This window comes from Anguilla rostrata, chromosome 8, assembly GCF_018555375.3.
Source record: "Anguilla rostrata isolate EN2019 chromosome 8, ASM1855537v3, whole genome shotgun sequence".
In the NCBI taxonomy this organism is placed as follows: Eukaryota; Metazoa; Chordata; class Actinopteri; order Anguilliformes; family Anguillidae; genus Anguilla; species Anguilla rostrata.
The window spans coordinates 14,383,572-14,398,127 of NC_057940.1; the positions used below are offsets into that span (position 1 = coordinate 14,383,572).

The following is a 14,556-nucleotide window of genomic DNA, read 5'->3' on the forward strand; positions in this document are numbered from 1 at the left end:
TTTAATTTTACTCAGGAAATGGTTTTATCTGTGTAGAGTGTTACTTCCTTGTATGACACACTGGACTGTTGTTACCGGGTGAGTTTTTTGTTCCTCTTTTTCAAAATGTTTTCATCGACCTCTGCTGCAAAGTATGTATGGGCCCTAGCATCCATTTTCAGTGTGAAGGGCAGCACTACTGCAGTATTTTAAAGCAGCTGAAATCTTCAACAAACAATTGGATGTAAAACCTTACTGCCATGCATTTCAATCATACTAAGGTATTTCAGATAACCATGGTTTTATGCCAAATGATACATGAAATTTGGGCAAAGCATATTAGAGGGTATATTTGCACGTGGAAATGCAGTTGAGAAAAGTAAAGAAACTTGACAACTGATTTTCTTACACGTCTGTCTGTTGATGTCAGTGATTAGAAATGGTTATGACATCAGTCAAAAGAGGCTGAAACTGTGTACACACACAGCCATCTTGGTGTGTAACATACTGACACATGATTCCCAGCCGTACTGTAATGCTCCATAGATTGATTATTTCCTTGGAAGTATCTGAGAAAGCTTGGCACTGTACAACCGGCCTGAGGCCCCACCCTCTGCTCATCAGTGTTGAGGAAACTACTCGGAAAGCGTAGTTGTGCAAACTACCAATTATTTCACATCAATAGTAGCTGAACTACAGCAAAGCTACACTAAAGAGAAATCTAGCTTGCGAAAATACAATTACTCAAAAAATGAAGTTAAAACTATTTTGCAAAAAAAAAAATTATTGTTATCACGTTCCCCAGATATAATGTGCTGGAGATCAATTCCTTCCATTTGCACACGGGGAGAACCACCATACAGAAAACCTAAGTAGGGAGAACCAGGTATGCCTGGGAATTGGCATTTGACCATTTTAGGGCCGAAAATAGTTGTTAGTGCCTTTACTTAAATACACCTCAAAATGACAAAAAAGTAATTAACTATTACAACCGCTCCCCAACAATGAGTATCATTTAATATAACAGGGCGACATAGCTCAGGAGGTAAGAGCAGTTGTCTGGCAGTCGGAAGGTTGCCGGTTCGATTCCCGCCCTGGGTGTGTCAAAGTGTCCCTAAACAAGACACCTAACCCCTAACTGCTCTGGTGAATGCGAGGCATCAATTGTAAAGCGCTTTGGATAAAATTCTATATCAAAGCAACAAAATGGAAGCTGAAGCAAAGCACTTCCCCTCTGTTCTAATTTCCCTTCCTAAAAATACTTCCGCAGTAGTCCCACTGTTAAAATGCCCATAAAGGCACATGTTGTACAATTTGTGTGTAACAGGCTTAAAGTAGTCTGTAATATCATAAATGAAAGTCAGTTAACCAGAATATTATTCAGTCACGATAGCTATCATATATAGTGCCGTCTGTAAGTATTAGCATATTGACAGATTTTTGTTGTTTTGGCTTCTGACTCCAGCACATTGGATTTGAAATGAAACGGTGAATATGAGGTAAAAGTGTAGACACAATAAACACACATAACGCAATCAACTCTGGAAGGAATAACAGCGACCAGCCCCTAGACCTGAACTTCTGCAAAAGACAGGAAGCCGAGTAACTGCCGGTAAATCTTACTCTTTCAGCACACAGGCTGCAGCACTACTTGCCTGTGCAGCTCAAAACCAGCGCATATCCTCACTCTCATATGGTAGCTTAAGGGAATCACACCAAAGGTAAGCCTGTTTTCTAGACTTTTTAAACCGTGTTATTAAAAATCACGAGACTATAACTGGGCTCTGATTATTAAAATTGTCTGATTTTTTAAACATCTGTAGGTCACTCTGTGATGACTGCTTTCACCTCTCTCTCTTTCTCTCTCTCTCTCGCTCTCTCTCTCTCTCTCACACACTCACACACACACACTCGCCGCGTATGTGTGTGTGTGTGTGTGTGTGTGTGTGTGTGTCATATGGTTATCTTGCAGTAATGGCTTGCGTTATATGTGTTAATGCAATTTCAATTGTTCGTTCAATATAATAATTCTGAGTGGACAGAAGTCCCCAAATGACCCCTTTTGTCAGACTAGTTTTTATTTTGTACATACTGGGGTTTCAGTGTATTAATGATTAATTACTTTTGGATGGAAACATTCTATAAAAATGATTTCTTTTAAAAATTTCAATGGTGAATTTGAGTATTTCTGCAGTAATCAATAAAGGTGAAGCACCAATAATGTACATGAGCTCAAGCATGCTAGTTTTGGCTCAATTAACTTCCTTTTGCTTTTATCTTATTAGTTAACCTGCAAACTTACAACAACAAATATGATATAGGAATACAATTTAGTCCAATGAAATTTGACCATTGCTCATTAAGGTGGTAATCCTTGTCCATATGAATCAATATTAGTCCCCATCTAAATTTTTCAACAGCTGCTACAAGTTTGCTACAGATCTTATAGAAAATTTGTGTGTGCAACCAGCTCAACACTTTACATCATGTGAGGACTATAAAGTAGCGACAATTGACCTTGAAGTGTCAAGCTGTGAAGATTCAGCAGAACAGATCATTTTTACTTGTCATACTTAGCCTTTGGTGTCAAGAACCATAAGAGCCACCTGCCAATGTTTAATGTAAGATAATAATTCTAAAAATTGCCAACAGTCAACTGTTGTTCAGTAGAGCCTATGTGGTCTGCATCCAGTAGATATCATAAGAATAAGAGATAAAAAGGTCCAGTGCAAAAGACATGCAAGGAACTTCACGAGCCGTGGTGGGAGCATGAGTTTATTTGATCCATCTTCAAACGCAATTTTTCAACGTGATTTTGCGCATGGGGATGTGTTCAGTTCTCTATATATTTATCATGGCTGGTGGGAAAATTGGTCTGGCAATCTTTGCTGAGTCCAGAGGAAGTGATGCTTCCTTTTTATTATTCAATAAAAAAATATACATTTTACCAGGGTTCCAGTAAAGGGTACCCATGAATGTTACCACAGGCGGAAGACATCACATTCGGCCTTCATTTGAATAAGGAAAACGTATCACTTTTTGTGCACTTTTGTGCAAATGTGCCAATTTCTTAAATCTTTTGCTTAAACATCAGAGTAATTCTCTACAGCAACTAGGTGGAACCTGGGCCTATTTTACATATACTTCACAGTACATGTCAAGTAATATTTTAGGAATCTCAAGTCAGGCCTGCTCAAAAAACAATATTTTCCCCTTTTACTGGTTGTATGGATTGAAATTAGTCACTTCCTTTTTCCATACTGATTTTGGTTCTAAACATGGACTTCAGTGGATACCATAAAGAAACTAGGCATGCAATCTTTATATGATAAAGTCGCAGTCAAATGGCAATAAGAATGGCTGCTGGATTGGTTCACCACGAGCACATGCATTCTAAATTTGAAACTGATTGTCAAAACAAAAACAAAACATAAACCATATGAAGAAGCATAGATACCCATTTAAACAAGGCCAACACAGTTAAACAAGGCCAAAGACCTTGGGTATTTCAGCTACTCTCTCTCACAAAGACCAGAAGTAGTTCTAGGTCCTTAACTATTCTCTTTTGCAGAGTTTATTATCATAGTTGACAATGTATGCATTGCCATGTTCTCTTCTTCATCACCATTTTAGATGAATCTTACTTCCAAAAGGAAAGTTTCTCATTTCTAAATATCCCCAGTTCATAATGTGAGACAATGTATTTATCCTTTAGCATACCAGGAAAAGTCACTAAAGAAGGCTTTCACAAGGGGAACCTGACATGAAAGACACAGCTATGAAGACAAACAATTGAAATGACCATAACACACGGAGATGAGACATATCTGAGCTGCATTGTTCTGAGTAGCTAGTGAGAAGGCTTTTAAGCTAAAATACAATGAATGGCCATCATCACTGACTGAGAGCATGTGAGGATCTTTCTATTAATATTCTATTAGAGCTAAAATAACTCTATTAAAGCTAAAAGAACTTTATGAAGTTAATTTTACACTTAAAATGTTTCTGTGTAGGGATTATTTTCTTAATAAACAATTGAATTATGAAGGCTGGCTGTTAGTTCTTAGCAATACTGAACAGTCTTCAAAAGCTGTGAAGAATTTTGCAGCACATTCTGGGGACATGTAGCTGTGAAGTAATTTGGCCGTAGTTTGTGGACGTTTCCTGTTAAAAAAAACGAAACACGCTGGTTATTTTCTGCTTGACTGTGATCACAAAGGCATGGGGGAGGGGGCAGTGCCGTCCTTATGTATTTGGTCAGTGAAATCATTTGTATTGTTTTGGCACTGTACTCAATTACACTGGATTTTAAATGAACAAAGAATATGTCATTAAAGTGCAGACCATCAGCTTTAATGTATGGGTATTTACATTCGTATTGAGTGTACCATGTAGGAACTGCAGTCCATTTTATACATAGTTCCCCATTTTGAGGGACCAAAAGTAATTGTACAATTGGCGGCACAGCTCTTTTTCATCAGCTGTGTAGTCATATCGTTAGTTAATGCACAAGAAAGCTAACAGAAGGTCTAGAGTTGATTCTAGGTGTGGAATTTGCATTTGGAGTCTATTGCTGTTGTCTGTCAACATGAGGACCAAAGGAGTGTCGTGCTGAACATCATGGGGTGGAAAAATCAGAATAAATCAGAGCCAAAACATGCTCTGTCAAAATCAACTGTTTGATACATTGTTAATAACGAAGAACGTGCTGGTAAGTGCAGCAATAGCAAACAACCATGTAGATCATGGAAGGCCACTGTAGTTGCATTGCACTGGTTTCAGCTGTCATATGAGTATTAGGGCAATCTGCACATGTGAGGAAATAATTTCACAATATTCTTCTCTCCACAAGCTGAAGAACAGTCATTCATTTCATTTCTTTGTTTTCTGTGCCTTCTAGTAATGAAACGTCACCTGTTACATGTTCACAAGTGCTGTAAATAGTGAAGGAGTTACACATTTCATTTATGCATTATATTGTGCTTATATAGTGCAAATCAGCAACCTCATCCCTAAGTGCTTCACAAGGTCAAAACTGTGTTGTACTAAGATGTGTCTAATACCGTAATAGGGCCACTGAACTGATCAATAACCTAGTAAAGTTTTTTTTAGAGACTCTTTTGAATGTAAGTACCATGTAAAAATTCAGCACAGTTCAACTAAATTTAACTAAATTTGGCTGTATATGGCTGTAGGTTTGATTAAAATGAAAGGGGCGCAGTTTTAATTAAGAAGATCAATAGTTCTTGCCTTTCACATTCAGATGCATCAAAATATAATATACTTGAATATGAATATTGCCTTTAAAATGTGTGGCCTGTAAAAACATAATAAAGGGTGATGTAAAAGGCTTGCTTTCTCACAGGCCGCTAAGTCAATTGTTCCTGGTTTCGCAGAACTTCTGTTTGTTTTGAGCACTGCTGTCAGCAGTGAAAAGTTCTGTAGCCTGAAAGGAACGATAACGATAACCTTTCTAACGAAGATAAAGTCCGTATAAATACACAAAAGGCTGTTATTCCTGCCGTGGTCTTCAAACTCAGGCCGCGTGACTATGTGCTCATCTCTGTCAGCAGATAAGATGGTGATTATCTCTCAGTGCAGTCTGCCATGAGTATTTCCAGCCGGCAGTTTTACATAATGCACTGGGTGTGCCTTCTGCACACAGAAACATCAGAGGAAAAAGTGCAAACAAGAAAATGGTGACTGTGACACATCATCTTTCTCTATTGAGATATGCCCTCGTTGAGTACATTTAGAAGGCAGTGTCACATTATGCGGCTATAGAGAAAGATGTACAGCAGATGTAGTTCTTTCTCTTTTGGGAATGATGTTGATTTATGAACGTGTATGTCATAGGAATACAAAGAAGCAAAAGGTGCATTTCTATGAACATCCAAAATTTCCAAAGGGCTCACCAGTACTCCAGCATTCAAGTCAATGTATAATAAAATGATGTCTTTTTATACGCTAATTGCTTCTTGTCTTCATTGCCTGAGGTTCACAGAGTGAGCACTGTATCATTTACTTTCTGTTATTTTGTATCTGACAGATGGAAGACATAGATGAGATGTTCAGTGATTTGCTGGGAGAAATAGACCTCCTAACACAGGTGAGACCACCAGCCATCCCACATCTCATGTTCATGTTCATTTGTGTGCAAAATCGGTTTACAGACATCCCCTTCAGTTCATTGTATAGCTTGGCCCTGTAAATGGAATCCCACGCTAGATGCCACTAACTTTAACTTACTTCTAGTATTGTGATGAAGCACATGGGTATGTATGGGCTAATGCAAATGCGATGAATCTTCTCTTCAGTAGGCAAAGTGGAAAGATTGCTCCCTTCTCTTTTTAATATTCAACAATTTTAACAGTTTCTGTCAACAACAATGACTCTTAGCTGAGTTTACATGGATAATTTTAAAAAATGACTAAATGCTTTGAATGTTTTTGGGCCCATAATGGATAGGAAATGACAGCCAATACTGGCACATTTGTCATTTTTTATAATTTTTTTATTAGTAACAAGGCTGTTATTTTGTGGTTTGCCATCAAAAATTAATCTTTCTGCACTTTACAGAGTTTAGGGGTGGAAACGGTACCACCTGAAGTCCCACCCAGCTCACACAACTTCTCCATTGGTTTCAAAGATTGGAATGGTAAGCACTATGCTGTGGCGTCACTAGGGTTGGTGTCAGCTGGTGTGGTCGACCGTTGGTGTCACCCAATGTTGGTGACGGGGGGGTGGCGGGGGGCTGGTGGGTGTTATGCATTCAAATGACAAAGTGCTTCTCATCACATTAATACCGCTAAATAAATTGACCAGCAGTAAACCACTTCCGAGAAAATCAACTTGTCGCTACACAAAACATTTTGCTCATTTTGGTTTAGCTGCATGGCCTGGCCTTCACTGCAGCTGGGAAGTACTATTCAAGTGAAGCACAGGAATGCAGACCAAAAACTGTACATTATACTTTCAGTCAACAAACAAGATACTAAATGGCATATAGACTTGTATTGCAGATAATGCCTGTTTATCTGCTACAGATCTCACTTTTTGTCATGTTCACATTTGGTTTTGGCATGGTCTAAGTCCGAAGAGTCCTTAGCCTGCAAAGAATGTACACTCATTTTAGATCACCTATGTGTTTCTGTGCCTCTCCCAGAGTCTCTGAATGAACTGGAAGAACAGGATTTGGATGCGTTAATGGCAGACCTGGCGGCCGGTCTGAATGCGACAGAGGAGAACCTAACCACAGGGAAAAGCGGTCCCTCGCAGCCCAAACCAGCCGTCCCCAGTCTGCCTCCACCTCCACAAGACTACGTCTCGTGTGCTCCCACCGGACACCATACCACCGCCAGTGCCCACGTCCCCGCAAAGCCAAAGCCACGGCCACCGGTAATAACGCTTCAGATCAGGGCTTACCAACCTGCGACCTGGTCTGCTGGACTTCACTGTCACTCAGCACTGAACTGATCTAAAGTTTGTTACACCGTTAACCCACCTTGACAACCGACACACTGGCCCTCTAGGCCCATCCAGGATCCAGGACCTGAGTTAACTAGTCCTCAACCTTGGTCCTGGAGAGCAATGGGGTTTTAGTCATTAACAAGTAATAGATGAATTAAAGCAGGTGGTTTAGGTCAGCTTGCCCCCCCCCCCCCCTTTGTTTCTGAACCAGCTGCTGATTTTAAGATAAAAACAAGTAACCAGAGGACACTGTGGCCTTCAGGACCTGACCGAGGACCACAGCCTGTTCCCACTGTTCTCTTTACCAAACTCCTAGTGGACAGAACATAACATCCTTACATTTGCTTAGTTCAGGCGATACAATGTGTACAGCATGAATGAATGACTCGCAGTTTGTTGTTTTCATTGAGTTATCATGTAAATGATTTGACATTCACATTGTGACCTTATTAATGAGGTGCCTTGTGCATTTATTTTTCACAGGAAGAGACTGAAGAGCAGACCAAAGCTGATAAAATAAAACTTGCCCTAGAAAAACTGAAACAGGCCAAAGTTATAAAGGTAAGACTGAGAAAGTATGCTCATTGGTAAAAAACAGAGAATGAATGTGGAGCAGCTCAATGGTGAGGGCACCCTTCCGGTTCACCGCAGATGGTGATTAAAGTGCTCCTGAACGACGGCAGCTCCAAGACGCTGATGGTGGAGGAGCACCAGGCGGTGCGGGAGGTTCTGGACAGCCTGTTTGAGAAGACGCACTGCGACTGCGGGGTGGACTGGAGCCTGTGCGAAACCAACCCTGAGCTACAGACCGGTGAGAAACACGCACACACACTTACCCGCAAGAGAAAAAGCCTTTTTTTGTGCCTTCAAGCTCCTGCAGAAACAGTGGGGATCTTACCCTTATGAATCTAAACTGGAGAAAAATGAACCAGACATGATGGAATGACCAATAATTAGCATTTGACTTGTACTCTTTCCTTGCTTTTCTACAGAAAGAGGAGTTGAAGATCACGAGATTTTAGTGGATATTTTGTCCACATGGACGCGAGACAGTGAAAACAAAATACTTTTTCTGGAGAAAAAGGATAAATATGCCATTTTCAAAAACCCACAGGTAATACGTCCAAAAAAGGAAAGAAAAGTGAGAAAGCAAGCCAGAAAGAATGAAAAATGTGACTTTGCTGTATAGCTCAGAAAGGGCTCACGGAGACAGGTGTATGCACTGCACTCTCATGACAATGAACGTATACCCTATCAAGAACTGATGTGGTAGCCTACTCTTTTAGTTTGCAAGAAAAGAAGAAAATGTGTAAGTTGTGAAATGGGACACTTCAGACAATTGACTTGTCAACATGAATCAACATCATCTCTTAGAGAACAGTAAGGTCAATACGACTCACATTACAGAATAAAACGCAGTTCAGCTTTGAGGTGTGTTAATATCTCTCATCTCATCATACCTTTAGAACTACTATCTCTGGAAGAAAGATAAAAATTTTTTGAAAGAGATGAAGGAAAAAGACAAGGAAAATCTCTTGGAGGTAAATCCAACCCACCTCGTTACCCACACACTTTGCATGTGTTTGGTATACAGTGTGCATACAGTGCTCTACAAGCTTTCCTTTTTAAACTCACTGCTATACCCTCTGAGCCATTGGTTGCATGAACAGGGCCGGTAGAATTTACTGCACATTCAAGAGAAGTACCTAAAGTAGATTTATGTGGTAGAAACCTAAAGTAGTTATTGTGACATATGGCTATGCTTTGAAGCAAATTGGAATCTTTCTGTAGGCATTGCTACCAGGATCCATTGCTGAAAGTATTGCTTTAGGGGAATAAAATTCTGTCGTGAAACACATTCTGTAAAAGACATTTTGAATCATTATCAACCGAACGAATGAATCAAATGAATCATTTGGGCAGAGTAAGACTTGAACGGTCATGTTTACAGAATTTTGTCATGTCAGCTCTTTAGGAATGCTAGCATTTTTCATCCTCTCCCACTTTCTCCTTCCCTCCTTCGATATCCTGGTGTTTGGACCACACCACAGGAGAATTTCAGTAGGGGTTCCATCATTGTGCCAGACCTAGAAGGGATGCTTTATCTGAAGGAGGATGGGAAAAGGTCCTGGAAGCAGAAATACTTCTTGCTGCGAGCCTCTGGAATCTATTATGTACCCAAAGGAAAGACTAAGGTTAGAGGTGGGGGGGATTTTATATATGCACTTAATGCCATGCTTCACAATCATAAAAAAGACACATTGTCCCTTCTAAGTAATTCCTGCAAAAATATCTTTCAAGTTCTTTAAAGATATTAGTAATATTACCATTACTTATGACAACCTCTTGTGGCATGGTGCTGGGCTGGAGGTGATCACCATGTCAGGTAGTGAATGGACAAGACACATCAGAATGTTAGTGGCATGCCAGCTTTTATATGCTCCTTAAATTTAAAAAATAATCCACAAAATAACTGCTTTATTCAGCCAAATAATCAGATCCTGGGTAGCAGCTACCAAGACTAGCAATGAGCTCAGGTGCTACCATACCTGTGAGTGGAGCAGACGCCTGTTCCATGATCCTGCAGTTTCCCCAGGTGGTCAGCACACCTGAGGAGCTGAATGGACAGCACCCCAGAACATAGGATTAGCCCTCTCTGCCCCTGTGCCACCCCGCCATCACAACCTGTATTAATATTCATCTCAATATGTATTCTTTGTTCAGATGTAATAGCCAACAGCCGAGCATGCCATAGTTTTAGGGGACCAATGACAGTCCTGCTGACACATCCATGGTGGCCCGCTTGAATTCAGAACACACCATATCCTACGCGAGCAGTGGCGAGCAGAGAGGGTTCACGTTTATTGGCGGATACTGATTGGTTTGTTCTCCCCTTTGCAGTCGTCGAGTGACCTGGCGTGCTTCATACAGTTTGAGAATGTGAATGTGTACTATGCCACAGGCACCGAGTACAAAAATAAACATAAGGTCCCGACAGAGTTTTGTTTCATCCTCAAGGTGAGTAATGTAGTGAGCCCCAGAGGCACAGGGGTTAACAATGGACCTAGCTGTCATTTCTGGTTAAGCTCCTGTGGTTCCCATGTTAAAAAAAATACATCACACCACTTGAATACATTAGTACTGAAAAGTACCATTTAGTGACATCGCTTATGAAAAGATCCCCTCACGACTTAATGACATCAGTATTGAAAAAAGGACCGCACCATTTAAGTGACAGTAATATTGGATACCACTTAATGGCAGTATTAAAAGGGCCTTGGGCCACAGACCTCAACAGCATTTTATGAAGTTTGTGCTGAAAAGGCGGTAAAGTTATGGGATGTGGGCCTCAGGTCTCTGATTTGGACTGTGCTGACTCAGCATCCACAGATCCAGAAGGACTCCCAGTACATCAAACACCTGTGCTGTGATGACGAGTGGACAATGAACCTCTGGGTGACTGGAATCCGAATCGCCAAGGTGAACCCTGATCCTGCTCACCTACTAACAAAAATCAGACTTTTCACGATCTGATATTGCTTTAGCATAGCTTAACAAAAGGAATGTTAAGGTGGGGGCGTTTAATTAGACACTTTTACATTCATAAAAGAGATGAACAAAATGAACTATCAAAGTTTATTCAGGTTGACTTAAGTCAACCTGAAAAACAAGGGAGCACAGGTGGGAATGAGCCACAGATAAATTCCGCCTGAATAGCAGGCCGTGTTTTTATGAAACAGGAACAGTTGTCAATGTGTGGAACAGTTTGCCAGGTTGTGCGGTAGAGGCAGAAAACCACTCGGGGAGTTCAGACTTGATGCAATGCTGGACACTGACTCATTTATAGGTAAATGGTGAACCTAGATAAGATCAAGGCCAGTTCTTGTTACTATGTATTTTTGTGTTTCCATGTAGCTGCCTATGAGCTTTGGATACATACTTTTATCCAAAATTAGATGAATGCATCTTTGGAAAGAGTAGTGGTATTCTGATGAGCTATATTAGGAAGTCCGGACATGACGCACGTTGTGTTCTTCCCCCTCAGTACGGTGAGAAGCTGTATGAAAACTACAAGACTGCTGCGAGGAAAGCCTGCACAAACTCGGCGTGGACAAACCGCAATGTTTCCACCCCCTCAACACCCTCCCCCGCCCCGAAAGGTCAGCAGCCACACATATATCTTAACAGGAAACAGCACCTTAGAAATGTGTGCTCCATTAATAAAGTTGCTATTCAATGAAAATATTTCAAAAAGCACAGCACACATGATTATTTATTAGCAATAACTGAAACAGCTGTCAGACAAGAAACAAACTTACATAAATAGCGGAGAATGACTGAGGGACGGTTTTCCCCATGGTTACACACAACACAAACACAACACATGTAAATCAACATAGGCTAGCTATGACATTGACAACCAACAACAAACAAGAGGGTGCCCATTGCGTTAGCCTGCTGGAGGCTAGCCAATTTGCTATCTGCTTCGCTAGCTGCCACTACAATACCAGGAGACAATGATTAATTGTGTCTTTCTGTCCTCTTCCAGCTAAAGCTGCCAATGGGTGTGCCCCCCAGACCTCCCATCAGCCAAAACCCCTCACCACTATCCTCCCTGAGGCCAAGGTAGGACAGTTCCATAGGCGATAGGGACCTTTGGTAAACTTGCACACATCACACCCTCATGGAAACTTGCTGAAAGAATTGTGGTGAAAAACACTTAGCAAAAGCACTAAAAAAAAGGAACAAATGTGGTCAGTGTTCAAAGCACCATATAGCTCATAGGAGGGACCCTGAGGGACACCATTTTGCAAAGCTCATATAGCAGCCAAGCCAACATCCAGCCAGGCCAACCAAGTTATTAAAAAGTGTAGAAGTTTCACAGAAAGCACCCAGACAAGACAGACTAATGGCCCTCAACGATACGCAGTGTGAATAGAGGCCTGTCACAGACGTTGCTGGAGGAACGGGGGCAGGGCTGGTTCTTGCCACCCTACGACTCATGCTCAGCACTTCGTCCTGGAAAAAAAAAAACTGCCTGTGGTAGACAGCAATCCCAGAATGCCAGAGCATTCGTGTGTAAGCCATTGCTCTCACCAGATCACCCAGAGCAGTGGCCTTTCTTCTAGCGCATTTTCTGCATGTTGCAAGAAAGGCTGAGCATCCTGAAATGCATTTTGGCCTCACCTGTTAGGTGTCAAAGCAAGGGTTATGAAACCTCTGCATGTGAATGTGGATGTGGAAGGGAAATTGCTATTTGCGGCCATCTCATTTTGATGTTTCATCATTCATGCATTTATCAAACTTGTTATTGCACTCAATTTGATATAGATATTCTTTGCTTTCAGTATTAATACACGCACTGAAAGAACTTCCTGATGAATGTACAGTGAATACTGAAATGAAATCTCAGAGGTGATATTGTTTATTTTGTGTTTACAGGATTATGGTGGTGGTCAGGCTGAACTCTCCTTTCCGCCACCTCCGCACGCGGCAGACAGGATCCAGTTCCCCACACTGCCTGACCTGTCCACTCCACCACCACCACCACCACCGGCATCAGCTGCCCTGCCTCCCAATGCTCTGCCAGCCTTACCCCAGCACCAGTTAGCTGCTTTCCCTCCACCAGACCCAGAGGACTTCCCACCCCCTCCACCTGATTTCTTCCCAGAGCCTCCCCCAAACTTCCTGCCTCCTCCCCCTCCTGTTCATAGGCTGAGCCCAAGCTCAGGTGGGGGAACTCCACCCCCTAAACCACCACCCCCAGGGACATCACTAAATCCTATGCTGATCGGAAAGAAAAAACCCCCACCTCCCCCAAAGAGGACAACGCCAGTTGCGCCCTCTGGTGGGAACATGATGTGAGAACCTACAGTTGCAAATGCGAAAAGACAGAGCAGTATTCAGACCTGCAGTAATTAGGCATGTTGCGCCAACAAAACGACCGATTGTACATGTCATTATTTCTGTCACTGTCATTTCTCAGTCTCTGCCAGTCTGTGGCAAACTGCCAAGAATAGGTAGTTTGTTACAGGAAATGGTGAGATCTGTTTAAATCCATTACCCTTTTTCAAAAATGGAAACAATACCGCGAGCAAAAGCGGATTTGGACACGCTCTAAATGCACTTGAGCCATGCGCTTTAGACCGTGCGCTTAGATCGTTAAAATAGAGCCCTATGTGTTTTGCAAGGCCCAATGCCACAGTGTTTTAATACTGAAAACTTTTGTTAATTACAGTTATATGCTGAGTTTGAATCCTCTGTATACAATGGAAATCTGTTGATGCATTGCTGACTTTTAATGACTACAAATGCCTTCGTGTTTTATTGTACATGCTGATGTAAACATTAAATTGGTATTTAAAAAATCAATAAAACTAAAACACAACAGAGATACTGCCTCAGTCAGACTTGACTGGATGGAGTCTAACACATTGTCGATCAGTGCCGTGTTTTGCGATTGTTTTCTGGTTATCTTGGTGACGCAGTCACGGGCATTGTTCAGGGAGCTATCTTGGTCACACGGTCAGTACTGGCCTTGTTCAGGGAGGGATTATAAAAGAAAATGGACGAATAAAAATCATGTAAATTTCATTTTAGATATAAATAAGGAGTTCAGTAAAAAAAAAAATTACAGTTTGCTTAAACGGTTATTTTAATTTTGGTTCGAAACGTCTCCACCTGTTGGCCCTTTCCGGGTATTGCAGATGTCTAATGGCCGCGTATAGCATCATACAGCATACTACGCTCATTAAAAATAAAAAGTAACATATCTGTAACTTTTAAATATCTACTGTACTGTACTATATTTATCACAAATATAATGACATAAATATCTATCCTACGGCCCAAAACCTCAGTAAACTCGAATTTAGAATAGATGGAGCCCAGCCTAGCCTACTTTAGATGACAGTACATAACACGTTTAACTAGACTACTTGGCGGCACGTCGCCTACGCACAGCTCCACATTTAAAAAAGACTCCTTTACGCTTCAATTTGAAATATCTGGTTATTTAATGGGAATTCAACAGAATCGGTAAGGATGGGTAGGATAAGAAATACAACGTAGGGTAATAGCGTCAGTAGGTAAAGCACAGGCTGTCAA

The 14,556-nt window shown here is 41.2% G+C and overlaps 1 protein-coding gene across 1 annotated transcript; it reads left to right on the forward strand.

Moving 5' to 3' along the window:
- Window positions 1–1,544: 1,544 nt before the first annotated feature.
- Window positions 1,545–13,843, forward strand: LOC135260883 (amyloid beta A4 precursor protein-binding family B member 1-interacting protein-like). Its single transcript, XM_064346570.1, has 14 exons — window positions 1,545–1,700; window positions 6,029–6,088; window positions 6,559–6,637; window positions 7,145–7,377; window positions 7,933–8,010; window positions 8,101–8,260; window positions 8,442–8,563; window positions 8,916–8,990; window positions 9,501–9,644; window positions 10,351–10,467; window positions 10,831–10,929; window positions 11,495–11,609; window positions 11,999–12,075; window positions 12,892–13,843. Exons 2-14 carry the CDS (start codon window positions 6,029–6,031, stop codon window positions 13,312–13,314), a joined length of 1,782 nt encoding a protein of 593 aa, XP_064202640.1. The 5' UTR covers window positions 1,545–1,700; the 3' UTR covers window positions 13,315–13,843.
- Window positions 13,844–14,556: the final 713 nt, after the last annotated feature.